The sequence below is a fragment of the Theobroma umbraticum genome, unplaced genomic scaffold, assembly GCF_002168275.2.
Source record: "Theobroma umbraticum cultivar Fairchild unplaced genomic scaffold, ASM216827v3 scaffold_12.1, whole genome shotgun sequence".
Lineage (NCBI taxonomy): Eukaryota > Viridiplantae > Streptophyta > Magnoliopsida > Malvales > Malvaceae > Theobroma > Theobroma umbraticum.
The window spans coordinates 1,250,404-1,274,189 of NW_018397269.1; the positions used below are offsets into that span (position 1 = coordinate 1,250,404).

At 33.3% G+C, this 23,786-nt stretch overlaps 5 protein-coding genes across 8 annotated transcripts; 2 read left to right on the top strand and 3 right to left on the bottom strand.

Moving 5' to 3' along the window:
* Window positions 1-1,678: 1,678 nt before the first annotated feature.
* LOC110425828 (beta-glucosidase 44-like) lies at window positions 1,679-3,356 on the bottom strand. The gene is made up of 6 exons (XM_021440874.2): window positions 3,133-3,356; window positions 2,917-3,032; window positions 2,521-2,738; window positions 2,412-2,443; window positions 2,157-2,259; window positions 1,679-2,075 (listed from the first exon to the last, which is right to left on the bottom strand). The coding sequence occupies exons 1-6, from the start codon at window positions 3,319-3,321 to the stop codon at window positions 1,798-1,800; spliced, it is 936 nt and encodes a 311-aa protein (XP_021296549.2). The 5' UTR covers window positions 3,322-3,356; the 3' UTR covers window positions 1,679-1,797.
* On the bottom strand, window positions 3,330-4,630 carry LOC149526574 (beta-glucosidase 44-like). The gene is made up of 6 exons (XM_089785215.1): window positions 4,390-4,630; window positions 4,250-4,308; window positions 3,948-4,023; window positions 3,765-3,836; window positions 3,521-3,586; window positions 3,330-3,385 (listed from the first exon to the last, which is right to left on the bottom strand). Exons 1-6 carry the CDS (start codon window positions 4,628-4,630, stop codon window positions 3,330-3,332), a joined length of 570 nt encoding a protein of 189 aa, XP_089641341.1.
* Window positions 4,631-5,323: 693 nt separating this feature from the next.
* On the top strand, window positions 5,324-6,786 carry LOC110425999 (uncharacterized). The gene is made up of 3 exons (XM_021441086.1): window positions 5,324-5,744; window positions 5,841-5,916; window positions 6,062-6,786. The coding sequence occupies exons 1-3, from the start codon at window positions 5,709-5,711 to the stop codon at window positions 6,784-6,786; spliced, it is 837 nt and encodes a 278-aa protein (XP_021296761.1). The 5' UTR covers window positions 5,324-5,708.
* A 5,381-nt stretch (window positions 6,787-12,167) lies between these two features.
* On the bottom strand, window positions 12,168-15,527 carry LOC110425979 (putative L-type lectin-domain containing receptor kinase S.5). Its single transcript, XM_021441067.2, has 2 exons — window positions 13,956-15,527; window positions 12,168-13,183 (listed from the first exon to the last, which is right to left on the bottom strand). Exons 1-2 carry the CDS (start codon window positions 15,193-15,195, stop codon window positions 12,351-12,353), a joined length of 2,073 nt encoding a protein of 690 aa, XP_021296742.1. The 5' UTR covers window positions 15,196-15,527; the 3' UTR covers window positions 12,168-12,350.
* A 2,862-nt stretch (window positions 15,528-18,389) lies between these two features.
* On the top strand, window positions 18,390-20,708 carry LOC110425836 (uncharacterized). 4 transcript variants are annotated; one of them, XM_021440888.1, is made up of 2 exons: window positions 18,390-18,655; window positions 19,914-20,708. In XM_021440888.1, exon 2 carries the CDS (start codon window positions 19,923-19,925, stop codon window positions 20,367-20,369), a length of 447 nt encoding a protein of 148 aa, XP_021296563.1. In that variant the 5' UTR covers window positions 18,390-18,655; window positions 19,914-19,922; the 3' UTR covers window positions 20,370-20,708. The 4 variants fall into 4 exon arrangements, with proteins under 4 accessions (XP_021296563.1, XP_021296564.1, XP_021296565.1 ...); XM_021440889.2 differs by having other exon boundaries at window positions 19,917-20,708; XM_021440890.2 differs by having other exon boundaries at window positions 18,390-18,550.
* The last annotated feature ends 3,078 nt before the right edge of the window (window positions 20,709-23,786 follow it).

Consider the following 23,786-nt stretch of genomic DNA (forward strand, 5'->3'; position numbering starts at 1 on the left):
TCTTGGGTTAACTTTCCTAGTCACAAACAGTTGTAATACCCCAGGCTTTCATTGCACCAAGAACATGACTTCGGCTTAAATTTTTAGTTAATTCTCTTAGTTTTTGTCGGACTAATATTTTTAATATTTATTATTGGATAGGTTCCTCGTCACTTAAAACTTTTGAGCTTATGCTTTGGTCGCTTACTCAAGGTCATGTGTGGGTTATCAACATTTATGGAAGCTAACGTTTACGTTTTGGTCACTTAGCCATTGGAAACTTGACTTTCTAACGCATCAATTGATGTCAATTGATTTTGATTACGTACACATATTCGTGCCAACTCATCCATCATATAGCATTATGCATGTCAATTCAATTAACCTTAGCACGTGGTAGATGAATTGACATGGACAAACCACACGGTCAAGGTCAATTGATTTGTCATATACACAATAATCTAAAATGTTAATTTTGAAAATATATTCCTGATAAAGACATGATTTTTCAAAATTGAGTAACCAAGATAAAAGTTTTTTAAAAATTAGTGATCAACTGGGTATTTTACTATTTACTTTCTATTCTTAATTTTTTGTTTTCAATTCACTTTCTTTTTTATTCATTATATATGTATATATATATTAAAAATATCAATAAAACGAAAACTTAATTTATGTAATGAGAAAGTTTTTCTTTCTTTAACTTTTAAATAATTCAATCCATAATTTTTTAGATATTTTACAACTACTCTAGGTTGCAGTGGTAGAAATACATATTTTATTTGGGTGTCTTTCGCATTTTAACTTGGTTATAATTTTAATTTACTCTTGAATTTGGTTTGTTTTTATTTTATAATAAATAGCTTCATAGAATTAGAGAATTGATTGTATGAGTTCATCATTTGAACATTAAATCAGAATGATGTATGTCCTTTATCTATCATAAATCTTATAATTTTTATTTCTATTCTGATTCTCCAAATATTAATTGTTGAAAATAATCAATGATAATTTATTTATTTTTTATGTTTTGATCCAGGATAATTTACATTGTATAAAATTATTTAGCGTCCCTTGATTTCTATGCATGTGATACTTTACTCTCTTGAATACTTTTTTTTTTCCTTTTATGCTTTGAGAATACTATATTTTCATAAATAATTTGTAGTACTTAAATATTGATGAATACTACTTGACATTTGTAGTGTAATAAGAGAAATCGAATATTAACTATATATTTTATATTTTGTTTATTTAAAGAAAGAGAATTTGAAATCGATTATTTAAAAATCAATTTAAAAAATTTAAATGCTGATTTACATATAAAATAAAATGCTATGCAAAGGGTGGATGTGCATGGTGCCTCGCACCACGATCCTCAATATTATATTTCACAATTTCTAGGGAGGATGAGTTCCCTTGAACATTGGCAAAGCTCATCGATGACAATGCTTTCGTCTGAATCTTCCATATACCGAACATTCCTTGGTTTCAGGAGTATGATATCATATATATTTTCTTCGCTTTAGTTAGCAGATTTTCTATTATTATTCTCGCTCATTAATTATCAACGAGGCCTTCCTTCAAAGGCAATAAGAAGGCTTCATAAGAGTTACCATTGTACAGTGTCTTGAGTTTTATCCACGAATGCATGAGTGCGAATTTTCATAGGCGGTATTGCACAGACTTAGAACTTGGCTCACAAAATAATATTATTGCAGAAACTCTAAAACACAGTAATCATTTTAGATAAAGGATAGAAAAGATGAAAACACGATCATGGAAAAGACCTGAAAAACCTAACAAGTTAACCTGATCCTACTGCTGCTTTCTCTCCAGCATTTGTTTGAACCAATAAGCTGACATCTTTGGGTACCTCTTGAGAGTTTCGAAATCAACGTAAACCAAGCCAAATCTAGAGCTATAACCCAAAAGCCATTCAAAGTTGTCAAGCAAGGACCAAGCAAAGTAGCCAGTCACATTGGCTCCATCATCCATAGCTCTCTTCAATTCTTTCAAGTAGCTTCTATAGTAATTTACTCTTTCTCTGTCGAACAATGCTTCAGGAAATGTGACATTGCCAGGGTTATCCATTCCTGCCATTAATACAACAAATTAAATTGAGATTTAAACCTTGGTTAATTTACAATGATCAGGAAGAGTTTTTTCTGCCTTACCATTTTCTGCGAGAATTACATTGGGGTTTCCATAACGCTCTTTAACGTATGTGACAGCTTTGTATAGACCCCATGGAACTTGGTACAGCCATCCAGACTGAGCCTGCAATTTTCTTGGTGCATTAATATTAACACTTCTTTTGCTAGGATTTTCCGTAACAATTTGATTGAACATTGCATGTCAAATATTAAAGAAATTTTTTTTTTTCCTATTTTTGATTAGTTTTCGCAAAGTCAATGATGCTAAAATATTACCCGACGACCAATTGGCTCTCCCCGCCGTTCAACTGTTAATTGCAAACACAAACAGGTAAGTTCCATATTTTTGGTCAACGAGACAGGAAGATATGATCAGAGGACTTACAAGCAAACCCAACATCCCAATCCTGTTGGTAACCAGTCACATTGGGCTTAGGCTGATGCGGGTCATACATGTAGAAAGAGGTGTACTGGTTGACACCAATAAAATCAAAGGAGTTTTTCACGGTCTCGACATCACTTTTGCTGAACTTTGGAAGCCTTTCTCCTACAATATTTTGCATTGTTTTTGGATATTCTCCATATACAAGGGGGTGCAAGAACCTGCAAAATAGAATTCACAAACATGCCCTCCTTAGATTAGTAGGCAGATCTATTTTGGGGCTCTGGATGTATTGATGTTTCATTCATTTTACTTTATGATGACTCCTGTTTGAATCTTCACAAGACAAGAAGAACATAAAGACAGTTGCATTTCATAGTAAGTGTTCAGGAATTTTACCATCCGATGTGGAAGTCTCTTGCTCTTTGTGCTGCATAGTTGTCAGCCTTTGCTCTTGTCAGAGGCTCATACCAAACAAAGTCCAAGAGGATTCCAATTCTTCCCTTCTGTTTAGTCTGAAAGAAGCAAATCAAAATCATTCAAATAAGTATTAAATTATCAAAGAACCAATAGATTCGAAAACCAATTAATTGAGAACTTCAGAATGATCACTACTTGATATTTTTCGCGATATCTTTTAGTGGCTTCAGCATGACTTAAAATCAAATTATGTGCTGCAATATAAGGCTCGGTTGCAGAGTCTCCAGCAGTACAATTTCCAAATGGTTTTGAACATCTAGAAGGAGGATTGATGCCATTGTCAAATCCCAGAGCAGCAATCACCCTTGGTTCATTGAATGTCATCCAATTCTTTACTCGATCACCAAATGCCTTGAAACAGAAATCTGCGTAATCAGCAAAATCTTTCCTGCAAGATTTAAACACCTTTACAAATCAATGTGAATTTATTTTACAGTTTAGATAAATTTCTAAAGTGATAGCCTCTTTCACGTAACAAAGAGAAGTTGTCTCTGTACTTACACAACTTGGTCACCCAGCAAACCTCCATATTTCTCCTGAAGTGCAAGTGGGAGATCGTAGTGGTACAAATTCGCATATGGGGTAATTCCTACATAGATAAATATTTCATCCAGTTTACAAAAGTATAGCTAGAATACTGCTATTATTTTTCAATTCAAAATTTCGGTATCTTCATTAGCCATCGAAAACCTTGGAGTCTAAGGTAGTGGTAGACACATCAATTTCTGTTATGCTCAACCAATAGTCTATGGTATTGAAATTAATACCTTTCTCAAGCAAGGAATTGATCAATCTATTGTAGTAGGCAACTCCCTTCCAGTTTACCTTTCCTGTCCCATCTACATAAATCAATAAATATGAGCAACAATTAGTCAAAAATTGGAATGTGTATACAAAATGTTATCAATTCAATCGAAGGTAGATATAGACATGGTAGATGGTGTATGTACTTGGAAAAATTCTGGGCCATGAGATCGAAAACCGGTAGGCATCAAAGTTCAACATATGCATCAGATTAACATCTTCCTGCAAGCATCAGGAACAGTAGAAAACGGTATTAGAATCTTGTGAGTAGTCCCAACTCTCACATATGATGCAGAGATGAGGCAGATAGAACATGGTGATCGTCCATATACCTACCTAGATCTGATTGCTTGGAATACAAGCCTTTGAATTAATAGAAAAAGGGGTTGCTTTTCTTACAAGGTAAAGTAAAGTGCTGGCTAGCATTGGTAAAAGGAAAAAGCCATACCTTATAACGGTGATACTGATCCACAGAAACTTCACCTGTAGCATTACCTACAATATTTCCTGTTGCATATATCACATCCCTTCTTTTAGCATTAGCATTTAAAGTCTTATTCAAAAAGACCCAAAATCATTTCATTTAACCTGGAATATTGACAAAGACATCCCATATGCTACGTCCTCTACCCTCCTTGCTAGCCATTCCTTCAACTTGATATGCCGATGTGGCCGTCCCGAACACAAAACCCCCCGGAAAAGTCTCCCTGCTCAAGCCTCCGGTGTCCAACCGCTGTGTCTTAAGATCGGACAATGCCTCGGCATTTGCATGCAAAGCAGTGCTAAACAAAGTGAGTGACAGCAGCAACAAAATTACTAAGGTCTTCATGGTGACAAGGCTTTTGGGATAAAAAATACCTATCAACCTGTATTTATAGCGGTGGAGAAGGATTTTTTTTAATGTGAATAAAAAAAAACCCATTTTAATATATTAATAATTGAATTAGAACTTGATTTTGGAGTCGTTTTATGCTCAATTTTTTAAGAGTCAAGGGACTATAAATAAAATCAGGTAATGTAATCTATTATAATCTAATCTGAGTAAAATCAGTTACTATTAGTTTTGATACTTTATAAAATTGTTACCATATTTTATTCTCTCAAAATCTATTTGTTAGGTTGTTTTCTTCTTTGTATCTCCTCTTTTATAAAAAATCTTTGAGAAATCGACTTGAGTAAACAAAAGAATCTCTTTTCAGATTTGAGTAAATAAAGACCAAAAGGGTCATAATCCAAATTGAAACCAACAAATGCTGCTAACAGAATGAGATTGGCTTTGGTCAGAGGTCTAACAGAATGATTTGGTTTCAACTTTTCATTGTCATGCATTTCACGAAAATCAGCCAAAAGATTCTGCATGCAATTCTTGATTATTTTGTCAGATTTTAAAGTATCATAACCTTATAATTGAATAAAAATCTAAGCCTAAAGCTTGCTTGGACTTTATTTTACAATGCTTTTTGTAGTCAGTTTTGGTTAGCACCAGGTGGCTAGTGTCTGAACAAGAGTCCTTTACTACCCAGTACAAAACATTGAACATTGTCACTCAAATATATGAGCACACCATGAAACCAAGAAACAACTCAAATGCATTATAAACATATATGGCAGCTGCCTAGCCCTGAACCAGGCCAAAACTCACGAGAAAATGGTGCACATGGACTCTGCCTGCGGCTGTCAAAAGGTGTCAATTCTGTGAGCCAAGTCAAATCACATTTTTTCAGTTCGAACCATTCTTTCTCTGCTACGGACCATGCTCTGTCACACTATTTTCTGTGGGAATCATGGCTTTATAGGCAAACAAATCTTCACAAGTTTGGTGCAGAAAAGGGAAACAGAATACCACAGAAATAGAAAACAAGAGTAGACAAACTTGGCATTCTCCTTTGGTAGGAACACTGTCGAGAATGTTAAGAACTGGCTTGGAGCTCGAAAAGATTGAGGTTTCTTCTCTTTCCACTTTTTTCCTCGTTTTCTTTCTTTATTATTGCCTTCTGATGGCCATTCACTAAAGCTTTTACCTTCCCTTTTTTAAACAGACATATGTGCTCAAAGTAAACATTAACTGTGAAGGGTGCAAAAAAAGGGTGAAGAAACTCCTCCTGAAAATTGAAGGTGCTTATTACACATTATCCGACTTTTTTTTCATCTTTTCATTATTGTCATTGATTGATTGTTGTTATTTCTATGCTGTTTTGTTATAGTAATTACTGTTTCACTGGTTAACTGAGATGTCTTTTGGTTCTTGTTTTGGATTCAGGGGTTTTTTCGGTTCACATAGATGAGGAACACCAAGTGGTCAACGTAACAGGAAAAGTTGATCCAACTACATTGATCAAGAAGTTGATCAAATCTGGTAAACATGCAGAGTTTTGGTCCCCAAGTAGCCACCTCAAATTCATAAAAGATGATAAGAACAAAAACCAAATGCAATATCTAAGGGATGGTATCATTGACTCCAAAATTGAGCATGAAAGTACCTTTGGCTATGAAGTTGAAGATGATCTTGGAAACTATCTCAACTACAACATTGGCAAGCACTCCATGACAGGAGAGGTAGGTCAGAATTTGATAGAAAAAACAAATTTGCACAGTATGCACATGGGACGAGAGGATGAAGACACGTTTGCCAACAATGGATATATGATATCCATGATGGATCCTGCAGGTTTTGGAGGCAATCGTGCTGGTTTTGTTGGCTTACGAGGACAAGAATTTGGTATGTTTCATGAGGTTCCATCCAGGTTGCCAACTTATGAATATAATCATCTACCATCCATGTTCAAAACCAACTTGCAGCGTGGGTACCACCACAATAATCCATCTGCACATATGAACACTTACATGCAGGACGGGCACAACAATAACAATATGATAGCTAATTATGACAACATATATATGCACCAACATGATATGGTGAGTTATCTGTCTCCCCTGACTCCTCCATTTACTGGTTATGGTATTAGTTCTTTGCCACATTATTAAGGACCAAATATATGTACGCAAGAGAGAAACAGTGACTATGAGGCAGCAAAATGTGTTCCTAACGCCTCAAGCATGTCAAAAGTTACTTTGTGTTGGCCAAATTCTTGAAAATAATTATATCTTGTTGTTCGAGAACAAAGCATGTACTACACTTGAGCCTTCTGGTAGACAGCTTATGACAATGAGCATGATAACAAATATCTTGCGTTGAATTGGTAGCAATGTGAATTTGAATGTAGTTGAGAAAGTTGGCTATAATGTGTTTGAGCTATGGCGTAGAAGGATTGTATACTGTAGCTACTCAATAATGAAATTGTTAAATTTTGAAAATTTAGTGACAAAAATGCCCCTTATATAGATTCATTCAAAAATATGTGAAGTTTGTTAATTGGGGAGACAAACAAGGTTCCCATTTCCTTTGAAAAGCACCAAGAGAACGTTAGAAAGGCTTGAACCTGTGCATTCTAATGGTTGTGGTCCAATGGATGTTGAATCACTCAATGGCAATAAGTACTTTGTATTGTTCATTGATGACTACACTAGGATGACTTGGATTTATTTCATCAAGCTTAAATCTAATGTGTTTTCAGTATTTAAGAAGTTCAATGCTTATGATGAACTTCAATTAAGAATTATAGAAAAGATAATGGTGGAGAGTATTCCTCTGTTGAGTTTGATGAATATTTAATTGCTGCAAGCATCAAGCATTAGTTTACCATTGCCTATTCTCCCCAACAAAATGGAACTTATGCAAGGAAGAATAGGACAGTGTTAAACATGGTTAAGTGCTTCTCATTTGGAAAATCAATGCTTAAGTATTTTTAGGCAAAAGCTGTCAACACTGCAGTTTATTTGTAAAACATACGTCCAACAAAGGCATTGAACAAAATGACTCCTTTTGAAGTTTGTCACCATGTCAAACCAGTAGTGGAACATCTCAGAATAGTTGGTAGCATCTGCTACATTCATGTGCCCAAGGCAAAATGGTCTAAGTTGAAACCAAAGGTTGAGGTAGGAGTGTTCTTGGGATACAGTTTACAAGCAAAAGGATACAGAGTATTTAATTTGAAGTATAAGAAAGTTCAAGTGGCCAAAGACATAAATTTTGATTTGCAGGCATAGTGGAATTGGAAATCTAAAGTTATTGAGACTACTAATGACAAGTTGCTTGGTCCAAGGACATTACCAAAAGTGGTTCAAAAACCTAATAAAGATCCTGAAGATACTAAAGTTGCTGTCAGAGGTACCAAGACACTCAAAAGCATGTATAACAAATGCAATATGGCCATTACAAACCTTACAACTTATGCTGAAGTTAAAGACCTAATGCATTGGTAGGCTGCAATGAAAGAGGAGCTAAGCGTGATCAACAAGAACAAAACTTGGTCCTTGGTTGTTTGAACAGATTCTATGAATGTCATTGGCACCAAATGGATTTTTAAAACCAAGTTCAATGTTGATGGTTCAATCAACAAGCATAAGACCAGGTTGGTTGTGAAAGGTTATGCTCAACAACTAGGAATTGATTTTACTGATACATTTGCACTAGTGGCTAGATTTGAGACAGTTAGACTTTTATTTGCAATAGTTGGTTCATCATCTTGATAGCAAGTCACCATTCTTGAATGACTTTCTATAGGAAGATATTATGTTGAATTACCTGAAGGGTTGAAAGTCAATGATAGGGTCAACAAGGCCTACAAGCTGCATAAGGCCTTATATGGTCTTAAATAAGCCTCTAAAGCCTGGTATAGCAAGATGGACAGTTATTTGGAGTCAAAAAGGTTTTGTAGGAGTGTAAGTAAACCTATATTTAGATGACGTTTGGTACTTCACAATGCAATATGATTACAAATAATATGATTGCAAACAATGTGATTGCAGGGAAGATAATATTACAGTGTTTGCTATAAAAGCAAAATAATGATTAAAATGCAGGGTAGATAATATTGCAACGTTTGATTTACAAGTATTTTGCTATGAATATAATGTTAATTTCTAAGATTACCCTTATTTATTAAAATGCAAGTTTAATATACTTGTATTTTTTATTGTTAATTTTATATAATATTATCTCTTAAATATATTTTTAATGTTAAATAGTTTATTTTCATTTCTTATTATAATCTTGTATATTTTATTTTCATTTCTTAATATAATTTTTTATATTATATATTTTATTTTAATTTTTTTCTTTAAAAGATAATATAAATTTTATTGACAATCACCATAACTACTGAAAATAATAAAAACACATCTCTCGAAATATATATTTAAAAAAACAAATTATAACATTGCAAAATGTTTTTAACAAAGTAATAAAGTTGAAAGGTAAAAATGTTATTAATAATTACAGACTGCAATGCAATCAGATTTTATTGGTTTTTGACTACAATCACATTACATCCATTAATTATAATGTGATTGCAATGTAATTTAATTGAGCACGATATAGAGAATATGCTCTCACTTCCCTCATACCAAACTTTTATGTCTTAAAGGTATCAAGTAAAGTTAATGATTTTCTTGTATGTAAATGACCTATTTGTTATAGGTCTTGAAAGAAAACTCATAACTCAATTCAAGGTGGCCATGAAGATTGAGTTTGAGATGACTAATTTGGGAAGAAAAAAGTACTGCTTGGGATTATAAATTGATTAGTATGACTAGGGCATTTACTTTTATCAAAAAAACTATATTATTTTGAAAATGTTCAATATGGAGAAGTGCAAATCAGTTGGAACTCCAATGGTTATAAATAATAAATTCAATGATGCTAACTCTCCTAAACTCACTGATCCTTCTATCTACAAAACCTTAATTGGTAGTCTACTTTATGCATGTGGATCAAAGCCTGATATAATGTTCTCAATTAGTTATCTCTTAAGATTTATGCAAAGTCCTACTGTTCAGCACCTTTCAACTGCAAAGAGGATTCTGAGATACTTGCAAGGCACTCTTGACTTCGGCTTACACTTCAAACACTTGAATGAAGTGAATTATATGGTTACAGTGAGAGAGATTATACTGGAGATGCCAGAGATTTCAAAAGTACCTCTGGTTATATGTTCTTCTTAGGAGGTGTTGCATTTAGCTAGAATACTAGAATGCAAGAAGTGGTAGCTTAATTTACCGTTAAAGCAAAATATGTTATTGTTGTAGCTGCAGTAAACCAAATTGTTTAGCTTAGAAAATTGTTTCATCAACAAGAAGCAACTAAATTGTTCTTGGATAGCAAATTATCAATTGCTATTGCTAAGAATCCTGTATATCATGGTAGAACCAAGCACATTAATGTAAAGTTTCATATCATTCGAGAAGCAAAAAAAATGAATGAAGTCAAATTCAGCTACTGCAATTCAAATAAGCAAGTAGCAGATATCTTCACCAAGGCATCACCAAAGGAGAGGTTTGAAGACCTTAAATTGATGCTAGGGGCTTGCAAAGCAATTCCTACGGAGGAATGTTGAAATAGGGCTTGCATTGAAAACGACATCAGTTCATGCTATTAACCCTAAGACTATGTGTGATTATTCTATATTAAGGATAGCTAGCTTATTGTCAAATTATGATAGCTATGCATCTAGTGAATGGCTTATGTAATGACTAACAAATAATCCTGTGCCTAGCTACTGTTCTGAGCTTGCGTAGCAAATTTGTAAAAATATATTAGCAAGTAAATGAAGCTGGGAAAAAAAAAACTAGAGTTTTCTGCATAGCTTTTCTGTTTTTTCTCCTTTCCAATCCTTGCAGCATTCATACTAAATGTTTTGTACTTAGAATATGTCATAAAGACTCACAAAAGACAACATCCCCCTATCATAAGTTTTTTTTTTTTTAATATGAAAAAAGGAGGATTTGAACTCAGCTTTTGAGTAAGGGTAAGATTTAAGGCAGCAATCCTCTCATAAGCTTGTAGTTTATATAGAACAAATAGCAAACATTACAAATATTCTTGAAGAACTCTAATATCATTCCAACTCTCCAAGCAATCGTAACAGACTGATTTTGTGTTAGATTCAAAGCACTAAAATGCTTCCAAGTTTAGTCCATCATGCTCTTTCTTTTGTGGCCAGTTTGCATCATGCATGATAATTAAAGCTTGTAGATGCTTTTATACTGTTGTACATATTCACTTAAAACAATAATCAAAAGTCAAAACACTACAAAAGGATAAAAAAAAAAGGGTTTTTCTCTATTGTGTTATACTATATCAGACCCTTTACCATTTGCATATCCTTATGACAGAGGTGCAATCTGATGCTACCCTCCAGACCTCAACAGAAACCCCATGTACTTCTTAAGAGAACTCTAGTATTTTTCCTTTTTTTTTTAACTCATCAGAAGCCTCAATATGAACAACATTTGAAAAAGGGTCAGTTGCAAACAATGAGTCAAGGTCTTCTGTGAGTACTTTTTAAACTGCATTCACTAGTTTAGCCAACCCTTTTTTTCTTTTTCGAAAAGCGTTTAGACAACCCATTAATGGCTGACATACGTTGAAAGTGATAAATTTCATCAAATTGCAATAAGAAAAGACAATTACGACATTTTACTTGTATATATTATGTTTATGTTAATAAGGAAGAAGAAAATTGGAATCTAAACTTTGAAAGTTTGGGCCAAGCTAGACAACAACATAAGCTGTGGTGCTGCCAAGCACTGAAGCGGAAGGAGAATCTGGCCAACAAAGCATAGATGCCAAAAGGAGAGGAGAAAGTGGGAACACTGTGGTAATTCTTTGACTTTTGACCAAAGTCTTGCATCAGGAATCAGGAATTATTATAATATTATATAAAAAAGATTAAGAAGCTGTAATGAAAATTATAAACATGAATGTGACAATTGGTTCCTCTTGGACGCTTTGAAGTTGCCTGAAAAAGCTATGGTAACAATTTCGGTATGTTGCAAATTAAGGAATATTTGTAACCAATTAAAGCCAGCTGGTGACATTTTTCCACAACTATAATTTTTGGTTCAATGTATTTTCCCTTTATTTCATTGTGGTTATCTGATCATCTCCTTGTGATTCCCATTTGATCATACAATAGACTTTCCCCTTCTTGATTCCAATAGCAACATACAGTAAATTTTTCTTGCAGCAGCTCATGCTTTTGACTTGGTGGTTTTGACACTTCTTCAATAGGAAATAAATTTCAAAATTCAAATTCCTTTCTCTTTAGACTTCCTTGTTTGTACAACAAAAAATTCTTGCCAAATATACAACTTTATTACTTTTTAAAAAATAGGAAATAAAACAAAATTTATAAATAAATCTATAATCTAGAATGTACATTTGCAATACCTCCCCAATCATAAACCAACAAAAAGAAAAAGAAAAGAAAAGAAGTATAAAATAGTAAGAGGAAGGGAAAACAATATATGGAACATTATATCAGACTTCCCACTCTTTACCAGAACTTGAATAATGTGAATCTAGGAAGTATGGACTTTTTCACTTTCCTAATACAAGAAAAGCTAAAGAAAATAGAAAAAAAAAAAAAAAACAGAGTAGTTTTCACCTTTTTAACAAAAGCATGCTGAATCAAAGCCATTATTAGTTGTCACATGTGAGAGCTGCTGTCACTGAATTCAACTTGTGCATCTTTGCTAATGTATCGTGGAGTCCATCCCGATGAGTTAGGAGTGATATCAACGGTGTTAGCCATGCTGCTAGCGGTGATGCTGAAACTGGTAGGTGGTGGCATAGATGGCCAAACAAAAGCAGGCTTGAAGGGTGGAACATGGGGCACAGCCATGGACCCCGATATAATCTGAAAGATTGCCTGTGTTTTAGGCCTTTCACTAGCAATAGGATGTGAACATGCTAGACCAAGTAACAACAATCTCTCAGCCTCTTCATCTACATAGTCATTATCTAGCCTTTCATCCACAGCCTCAAGTATCCTCCTTTCTCTATGTAGCCACCAAACCCAATCTACCAACTGTTGGAATTCAGCTATTTTAGTCCACGGACGCTGCCCACAAACCACTTCTAGCAACACTGCCCCAAAGGCATAAACATCAGACTCCCTGGTGGCCTTGCCAGTGTGGAAGCACTCAGGGGCAATGTAACCCATAGTGCCGGGCACTCCTTCCAGCTCTGCATAAGAAGTCTTCTCGTTTTCCAAGGCCCGAGCCAATCCGAAATCACCTAACCGGGCATCGAAGCTAGAATCCAACATGATATTGCTAGCCTTAAGGTCCCGGTGCACTACTTTTTGGTCATATTCATTGTGAAGATAGTGAAGAGCTGATGCTACTCCTGATATGATTTGGTACCTCAAATTCCAATTAAGTGTTGCATTCGCCGGCCCAGAAAATAGATGAGTATCTAAGCTCCCATTTGGCATGAAATCGTATACTAAAAGCAACATACCATTCTTGTGACACCATCCTGGTAAATTTAAATTGCAAGGGCACATGTGATGAAGCAGCTATAACAAACTTTATACACCAATTGAAGATAACTGTTATGCATATAAAACGACTTCGGATTCTTAGAACTGCAGCTACCTAACTCTTGCACGTTGGCATGTGAAGTTTCATTGGACAAGACCAATAAAATAATTTCAACACACTAACATTTTCAATGTTTGTAAAGAAGAGCTGTCTTTTGAGTTACTGCCTAAACCAAACCTGATCATCCTAAATTCTTATTTCGCTTAGTAACCCCCCAAAATATACTTTATGTGCTATCGACTATCAAGTGCTGTAGACATTTTAGTATTTTACTCAAATAGGTCATTTAAAATTGGAATATGAAATTCAATTATAATTTCTTATTGTAAATAAAAAATGAACTTCACAATTTAATATAGATATGGTCGATTTTTCATTTTATTTAAAGAACTATCTCTCTTTCCTCTCATTGTTAAATATGACACGTACTGACATACACTACAAAATTAGATACCTTGTATTTTCGTAAAACAGACTGGGAAAGATTTCATGAAAGTGGGGGTGGTGGAAGAAAAGCAATGGCTAGAAACTAATTATGAGTTACTATAAAGTACTACGTGTTTCAAATCTGTAAGTAAACTCTTTTTTCTAAGATTGATGGGATCGCCTAATTTGTCTAAGAAAGAAAGTGAATCTGGCAATTAGCAGATAAATGTCAATGTCTAAATCTTAATGATAGCATGACAGAAGAGTTGAAATATAGTTACCTAGCAAGCGGACAAGATGCTTGTGGCGCAACCGGTTGATGATAGTTAGCTCAGCCAAGAAATCATCTTTGCCCTTAATGTCCCTGGAAAACTTCTTCACAGCAATTTCCAGACTCTCCTTCTGCAGCAGCCCTCTATAGACCACCCCAAATCCGCCCTGACCCAACTTATGTTTATCATCAAAATTGTTGGTAGCCTTTTTCAGATCTCTAAAGCGGAATTCCCTGGGAGTTCCTGGAAGACTCTTGAGTGCTCCCAATATGTTAGGATCAGATCTGGCCCTCCGTCTCTTGTACCAATAACAAGTCAACCCTCCAATTCCAAGCAGTAAAAGTACCACTAATGGAACTCCAATGGCCAATCCAATCTTGAGCCAATGTTTTCCTTCGTTCCCATCAGGAAGCACCTCTATTGTCAAGTTCCATCTAAGCACACAGTTAAGCTGAACATTGCTCCCTGTTGATGCTGAAAACCCCAAATACGATTTTTGTTTGACTAGACTGCTGAGATCAAGATCAGCACTCAGGACTGGCTTGGAGGGCCTGGAAGGTGTCGGGGAAGTCTGCTCCTCCTGATCTGCCATGTAAACCTGCATCGACTTGTTTTTACCATCATATTGGATCCACACCACGTGAAACTTGGTACCATTTGGAGCGATTTGGATGTCAAATTCGGACAAAGACACAGTCTTATTAGACCGAACGCTGTTGATGTTTAGACCAATATGGTTGTCATCTGGATCAAAATCTTGTTTAAAAGTATCGAGTTCGATAGCTACTAGTTGGTTGGAGGAGAGGCCATCGGTGGATTTGTTTGTCAATCCTAGATATTGACCAGAACTACCAGGAGGAAGGGTGGGGTCAGGGGCAATCAAGAAAGTAACACCTTCTCCAGGAACGGAGTTACTGACTCGAAAAACATTGATAAGAAAGGACGTATTAAACGAAGCCAAAGTAGAAGTCGCAATATTCTTGGAATCTCCATCCCAGAGCTTGAAAGCTTTATTCAAGAAAATTCTACCAGACCTGTTGCTGAGACTGAAATTACCAATGGAATCAGGGGTAACTTGAAGGGCACCATTGCTGATTGTAGCTGGCTGTATAACTGCGAAGGTGTTGTAGTAGGAACTGTCAAATGGCCCAAATTGGAAGTCTGATATTTTCAGCGTCTGGGTATCTGCCATAGCCACCATCAAATCGAAGATGATGACCCCAATAAGCCATACCACCTGACCCCTCATTTTCACAAACTATAGCGGCTGAACAGCCAAACCCAATACAATGAAGAAGGGAGATGCTGCAAACATCAACCAAAATCTTTTTGACAATGTTTTTTCCAGTCTCTGTCTCACTATTTCGTTTTTTCTCTTCTTTTATATATATATATATATATATATAATATAAAATGACCCATCCAGGAAAGAGAGATGATTTGAGTAGGCTTTTGCTCTAATCGCTTGCAACTTTCCAATAAAGTATTGTCAATGGAATGATTTAATTACTACCTACGCGTTGCTAAGAATTTGACCCTTTATGCCTTATAATTTCAATGCTTTGCTTTTTTAAGAACAACTTTACTTTCCCTCCTTTGTTCATGTTACGTCCAGCTGCAACTTTCTTGGTTTTCCTTTTTAAATATCTTTCCTGACAGGCGCGTTCTTGGCTTTCTATTTTTCTAAATTCCTTCCCCCCTGGGAGCTGTAATCATTTCTCTACAAGGGTCTGTGAAAATTTTTTTCATTTTTCAGGCCCTTTTTAAATTTGGTAAATTTCAGAAAATATTGATTTGGTAAGTTATTTTGTTTCGGATTATTATGAATATTAATCTTCGCTTTCAAACTTATATGGATAAATGGTGTCACATCAGGATTAAGAACTTGTGAACGACAGCCAGCCAGACATATTTTTATTCCAAATTTACCCTTTTTGTTTTTTTCTGGCAATTTGACGGAAGATGCCCAGAATTAACCGTATTCAAATTTTTACCCAAACCTATTTTCCAGTTTCCGTCAAGGTACAGGGGACATGATCATCGAGTCAAAATCTTATGGTGGTCATAATCACATCTATCTTATCTATCATACAACTAGAAAAAATTGAATATTTTTTATATGAATAAAATATTTTTATTTTTTAAGTTTAATAAAAATTATATAAAAATTTATTAAATTTTAAAATAACTATCTTTTTTATAAAAAAATATTTTTTATTAAATACGTAAATTCATTCATTAATCAATTGTTAATATATTCATCAATTTATTAACATAATAAAAATAAAAAAATAATTTTATTTTTCTTAACTTTTAAAATTATTATTATATAATTTTATTATTTTTTAATTAATTAAAAAAATCTCACGATGGGGTACATTGGCTGGTGTTTTTTTTCTATCTTTTTAAAATATAATCATAATTTTTAAATTATTAAAAAAATATTTTAATTTTTTTATTTTTATTAATATTATTTATATTTTAAAAAGTAATAAATTTATTTAAAATTTCAATTAAAACTAAGAGGAGTTGAAGTATTTTACTTATTTTATATATAAATATATATGAAAAAGTTTAATGGAATTTTGTTGGCTGGATAAAAAGTAATATTTTTATACCTTTTAATTGTACGGGAAAAGTGATTTTTTATAAAGAGCTCTACATTTTACTCAATTTTTTTACCGTCTCACCTCTCTCTCCTTGTTCTTATAACTCTTTCTTTCGATACTGATTCGATTATCTTAGAGTCAAATTGTGGTCAGGTTGTGGCTTTCTCTCATTAATTTTTGTCTTGCAAATTCCTAGCTAAAAAATTGATAAATGTCCTCTGACATCAAGTCTTTCCTAAATTTTACTGGTCACACATTTATGAGCAGCATTAGGCATCAGGAAATTGGCAGCATGATCGCTCCATGCCATTCTTGGTTTTAATCCAATCATGGCAATGATTAAATAATATTATGCTAATCCTCTTTTTTATGATAGGCCATATCTTTAATCCTCGCAGAATAGTATTTATAAATAATTAATGAATTTCTTAAAGTGCGTTCGACGGTGGCTGAGGAAAGCAGAGCTGTGTGTACACACCTGATGATCAACATTTCTTTATTACAGTCCAAAACATTTATGTATTAATTGCATTATAGTCAAACCTTCTACTGGCGAATGAAATGTTTTGACAAAGTTAAGTCAGATTTGTGGTGAACAATACACAGGTATGGGTTTTCGGATTAATTACATAATTAGTATTCGAATTATATTGTAATTTTCAATTTGGTACTTTAAGAAAACAAAATTCACAATTAGCTATTCAAATTTTTATTTTTTAAAGTTTTAAAAATAAAAAGAAATGGGATGAGTTTTTTTAGACACAAGCAGATGTTTTTGGATGTATTGTTATTCACAATACTAAAGTCATTCATATTTTAATTCTGAATACCAAGTACATTCCCTTATATGTTATGAAAATTAAAAAATATATATTATGCTTTATTTGATGTAATGTTAATATATAATTCATACATCGTCAATGTTTTGGTTTTTAATCATAAAATCAACAATTTTGATATGAATTTGTAAATTTTTAAGATTATTTACTTGTGACTTCAATAACAAATATAAATACATGCACACACACACATACATATGTGAAGGAGATCAAATTAAAACAATACAACAGTTGCTAATTGTTATATTATAGCTTTATATAAGTTCCTGCATATTAAAGCATGTGGTTTTTTTTTTTTTTTTGCCTATCAGTATTTTAAAAGCAAGAGCACCTTGTTGAGGTTATTACAATAACTGTTGACCGGAACATGTCTAAAATAAGACCCTAACCAGTAATTTTAGAGTAGTAGGATAAAACCCTAAGCATTTCAAATGGTTTGATAGGGTGGAAAATAGACTTGCTTGGCAAGTGGAAGGAATTTACAGAGACTGCAGCCAAGGCAATGGAAGCAGCAGCCTCCTTGACCGGATTGGTGGTACCCCAACTAAGAATGATGTTGTTCAAGTCCTCTTTCATTGGAAAGCACCGAAGCAGTAACAGGGGCCAGCCTGGAATGGGCCTCATAGGGTATTTGTATTTAAATGAAAGAGGCCTCGCATTAGTAGAATGTTTTCATATATTGGTTTGCCTTTGCTGCCCAATTTATGGCATTGTGAATTTTGAAATTAAACTAATACCAGTCTGAGTTTTACCCTATGCTATGAAGTAAACAATTATTATATTTTTATTCCGATGGAAAAAAGAAATCTTTTGAAGTTTCAATTTCACTTTTATTTTTATTCCAGTGTTTAAATTTATTTTCTCTCCCTTTATTCTTTTTTTAAACCCTTAACATGGGTTGTAAAAATCTCATTAAAATATATTTTATAAAAATTAATTAATATTTAAATAAAGGCTCCTTTTCGTTTTTTTAATCCAAAAGTGAGACTAACCAACTCCTTTTCCCAAGTCTCAAACAGCCAAAGGCAGGGGGCAATTGTGTAAAATAGCCTCCATTCTGGAAGATAGAACAGCTGCAGAATACGGATTCAGGAATGGACAAGGATTTGCGGTTTCCCAAGTCAGATCTTTCCCCTTTCTTTTTCCCCATTAAAAGGTAATCCTCAATTCTTAAACATACCTAATTACTCTCCATTTAATTAAAACCTAGCTCGAAAAAGTCCCGACTTGTCAACCCAAACTTGGTCTGCAATATTCCCAGGTGAAGCTTCTCTCGTCAATTATCTCTGTTTGATGAATTCTCATGTTTGGTTAATTGCTTGTTTATGGTGAAATCCGTATTCAAATTCTTGAGTTTTTCAAATTATCTCCAGTGTTTTATGCCGTTGTATCTCAGAATTCAGGGAATAATTAACTTTTCTTGGTCTTTCTTAGGAGATTAATTGTTTGTATTAGCAACTCAATTTTGGCATAATGTTCGTAAATTGTTGGTCTTAAGGAACGTGGTGTTGTTTTATTTATCAGAAATTAAGCGGGGGCTATTTTGTTCTAAAAGATGCTGGGTAATGAAAAACGGATGGTTAAGTTTTATTCCATGCAATGGAGGAGTTTTGGAATCGGGATTTGCAGGCGTATTTTTGGGATGGTTAGTGTGTTGCAAGGTTCTTTATGTAATACATTTCTGGGCTTTTTGCGTGTTATTTGGGTATAGGGATGAATCAAGGAATAGTTCCTTAAGAATTTGTAGTATATGTGAAAGTTGGTTGCGTTTTTCCTTCTGCGATTCTATCAACTCCGACTAGTTTACCCTATATTTGAACCTGAGACTTATGAATTGAAAGTTTCTAGTTCTAACTGTGGACATGCCCCCTTGGAACAAAAATATAAGTTTGAATCCATCAACACTATTGATTCTTACTTATGCTTCAAAAGTGTGGGCCCATTTAGGAGGATGGGGTAATGTAACTTTAGTTGCATCATGTATTCTGTGCATGTGGATTTACGGCATGATAGGGTAGCTTTTCATTCTGGGTTAAAGATGAAATGGAGTTTAGAGATGAGTAGAATTATCATAGAATGCAGGATAAACTGATATGATCTCTAGTAAGCTTTTAGATTAGAGGGTTTGATACTACATTAACCAAATGTTGCCTATGTGCATGTTATGCCCTATGTCAGATTGAAATGGAATTTAGAGATGAGCAGGATTATCTTAGAATGCAGCATAAACTGATATTATCTCTAGTAAACTTGGAGATTACAGCGTTTGATACTACATTAACCAGTTGTTGCCTATGTGAATGTTATGTCCTGTGTCTATCTGATACATCTCTTATGCATGCCAAAGCCATGTTTTCTATATGTATATATGATTCTAGCCTAGATTTGTTTTCAATTTATCCATGCCAAAGCCATTTGTGTATCAATGAGCATCTTTTAAGTTCTCTTCCGCAAATGTTCCTCCTTAGTTATAAATAAAAACTATATGCTCTTATTTTTAACAATTCTGCTGTTTTCAGCAGTGAGAAATGCAAGATCCCAGGATGCCACCATCAGAGGAAGAAATGAATCCTAAGCTGTGGAGAAAGAAAAGCTCAAGTAACAAAGCACCCTCCTTTCCGTTAGAGAGGACTGATATTAAAGGGGCTCAGCAGGTACTGGGATCTCTACCACTAAGAACAGGGCAAAAGACGTCCAAAAGGAACTTGAAGAAAGAAATCTCTCCAATATTTCAGCAACCTGAGAGATCAAATTCAGATTCATTACCAGACTCTTCTACATCTGGAAATGAGTACCGGGCACTGAGGCGGAAGTATTTGCTACTGGAGGAAGAAAGCTTTGCACTGGGTAAAGAGCTGAAAGACGTTGTAGATGAGGTAAAGGCGCTTGAAGATGAGAAGTTTGCCCTGCTGGATCAACTTGTTGTATTAGAAGGTCTGGTAGATCCTTCAGAAATGCAATCCCAGGGAGTGTAGATCTATTACGTTACTTTTTTTCCTTCATTGCTGATCCCCAGTAATTTGCATGCTTGTATATTGGTATGGAATTTAAATGCTTAAGTAATCAACTGAAGATGAAGTTGATGAATCCCTGTTCAGTATTCTTGTAGGCGTTCTTAGAAAGGCTTGTAAGTGAAAATGATGCCAAACTACTTGCAAATAGTATGATGTGTCTCGCCCGTAGTAGACGAGCTCCCAAAGAGAATTATTGGTTATATTGTGCTGCTGGAACTTGTAGGCCTTACATTACATTAATTAAAGTTTGTGTGACTCATCGCTGATATTCACCAGCATGAGACATTTATGAAAGCTGCTTGTCCATTAGAATGCTATTCCTTGAAGTAAGCAACATCAGATTGTACGTATCACTTCACATGTAGAGTCAGCCTCACAGCTTAGGAGGAGTTGATAGGGAAGCAGTTGGTGTCAAGAAGGAAATTTATGTACATCGATAGCCTAGGACAGTGCAATGACTCATAAGTTTTCAAAAGAGTATATATTAAAAAAAGAGTGCAATTAAATCAATGAAAAGCTATTCAGGTCTTTCTTTAATCAAAATGCTGAATAAAATATGAATATGATTAGAAATCATGTGCCAAAAAAACAAAGCGAATTGAATAAAAACTAATGTTTAGCGATGAAATAATCTAAGAAAGATAAATATGGGAAAAAGAAATGATGTAGCACATGTTAATTGAAGGCTTCAGATCATCTACTTTTCCCTTTTGTTTTTTTTTTTGGGATAACTATTTGATGGCGATTTTTTTATTTTTTAATTAGATAAATATTGGGAGGAATAGATAACTTTTAAAGTGATGTGTTTTTTTAATAAATTTAAATAATTAAAAGTGTTTATGGGTCGTGTTAGGTCAAGTCGAGCTCAATTAACACTTCTAAAATCTTGTCCAAGATTCGAAACTGACTACCTAGTTCATTTATTTGAATTCATTATTAAAATATAAAAAAAATCTTTTTATACTAATATTTTCATATTATAAATACATTTTGAAATTAAATTAAATAATTTTATTAATATAATATTCTCCCGAGTCAAGCTCAAGCCTTGCAAATCTTTTCCAAAACTCAATCTAAATTAGACAAGGCTCTTAACCTTACAAATCTTTTCAAGTTTTAGTTCCTTCACAAAGGGTGAATACATAACCACTTGTAGATTTCGTCTCATTTGAATCTGACATTTAATTAATATTATTGTACTTTTCTAATATAACAAAAAATCCATTATATAATATACCATAGTTTATAGTACCTCTCAAGTATTTTATTACTCTGCTTAAAGTAGTCCAATGATCTTGATTGGAACTTTGTATATATCTGTTCAATCTAAACATAGTATAAGTTATATCAGAATGAGCATAATTTATCAAATGCATTATACTCCTAATAATCTGAGCATACTCAGATTGTGCAGCACTATCACTTTTATTTTTTTTCAATTGGATATTATTATCATAAAGAATACTCGCAAATGTGGCATCAAAATACCGAAACTTTTTAAATAACCTTTCAACATAATGCTGTTGTGTTAACATTAAGCCATTATCTCATCTTATGATTTTAATACTTAAAATAACATTAGCTTCTCCTATATCTTTCATATTAAATTTGGAAGCCAAGAACCATTTTGTTTTATCAACCACATCACTACATGTACCAAAAATAAGCATATCATCAACATATAAGCTAATAATCACACATTTACTATTAATAGTTTTTGTGTACACACATTTATCAACTCCAACATTAGAAAATCCATTATTGACAAAAATTTGATCAAATTTTCCATGCCATTATTTTGGTCCTTGCTTCAAATCATATAAAGATTTAGTCAATTTATAAACTTTGTTTTTTTAACCAGGAAGAACATATCCTTTTAGTTGTGCCATATAAATTTCTTCTTTTAAATAACTATTTAAAAATGTAGTTATAACATCTATTTAATGAACAAGTTTGTAAATTAAAACTAAGGCAAATAAAATATGAATATATGAAATTCTTATTATCGAAGTAAAAGTATCTAAATAGTCAATATTTTATTTTTGAGTAAAACCCTCTACAATTAATCTAGTTTTGTATTTATCAATAGAACTATCACGATTAAATTTTCTTTTAAAAATTTCTTTGCAACCAATTGATTTGGCTCCAAGTGGTAAATCAACTAATTCCCATGTTTGATTTTGTAAAATTGAATCAATCTCATTTTATATAGCTTCTTTTCAAAATGAACTTTCTTTAGAAGAAATTGCATCGGTATAAGTTAAAGGATTATTATGTACAAAATAAGTATAAAAATCATTACCAAAAGAAATTTTTTCCTTGATCTTTTACTCCTTCTCAAATTATTTTTTTTTTGTATTTTAAAATTATTTTTACTAAAAGGTGCATGAAAAATTGTATCAGTTCTCAATGAAAAAATACGTTAAAAAAATTCAGTATTTTTTATTCAACAATTGTATTATTATTAAGAACATCACTTTTTAATACAAAGAAATCTATACGCAACACTGTGTTTGGCATAATCAATAAACATGCAATCAGACATCTTAGAGCTAATCTTTCTTTTCTTAAAATCAAGAAGCATAACCTTAGCAGAACACCCCACACTTTTAAATATTTTAAGTTGGGAGAATAATCTTTCCATAATTCATAAGGTGTCTTATTAGTTTTCTTATAAGAAATTCTATTTTGAATATGACATGCAGATAATAAAGTTTCACCTTACAAATTTTCATGTGCATTAAAACTAACAAGCATAGAGTTCATTATTTCTTTTAATGTTCTATTTTTCCTTTTAGCTACACCATTTGATTTAGAGGAATATAGAGAAGTAATTTCGTAAATTATTCTTTCTTTTTCACAAATATAATTAATTGGTGTGTATTCAACCTCTCTATTTAATCTAACTCATTTTATCTTTATTATTTAGTTGATTTTTACCTGAGCTTTATACTTAAGACACATGTCAAAAGCTTCATCTTTATTCCTAAGTAACTAAACTTTAGTAAATCTAGAGTGGCCACCAATAAATGTAACATAATATTGCTTATCATTTCTAGTCATAGTTTATTTCAAATATCCTAAATCAGTATGAATTTAACTTAACAATTCAGATTCTCTATTTATTGAAATACAAGTTTTCTTAATTAATTTTGTTTCAGCATATATTTCACACGTACTAAAACATCCATTTTTAATACTAAAAATTAAAACTAATGATTGCATTTTCTTAATATAGGGAATGCTAACATGTCCTAATCTACCATGCCATAAATCAATTGAGTCAATCATGTAAGCAGAAGAACTCATTCATAACATTTGCAAAGTTAAGTACAAAAAGTTCTTGACTACAATATCTCTGACCCACATACACATTAT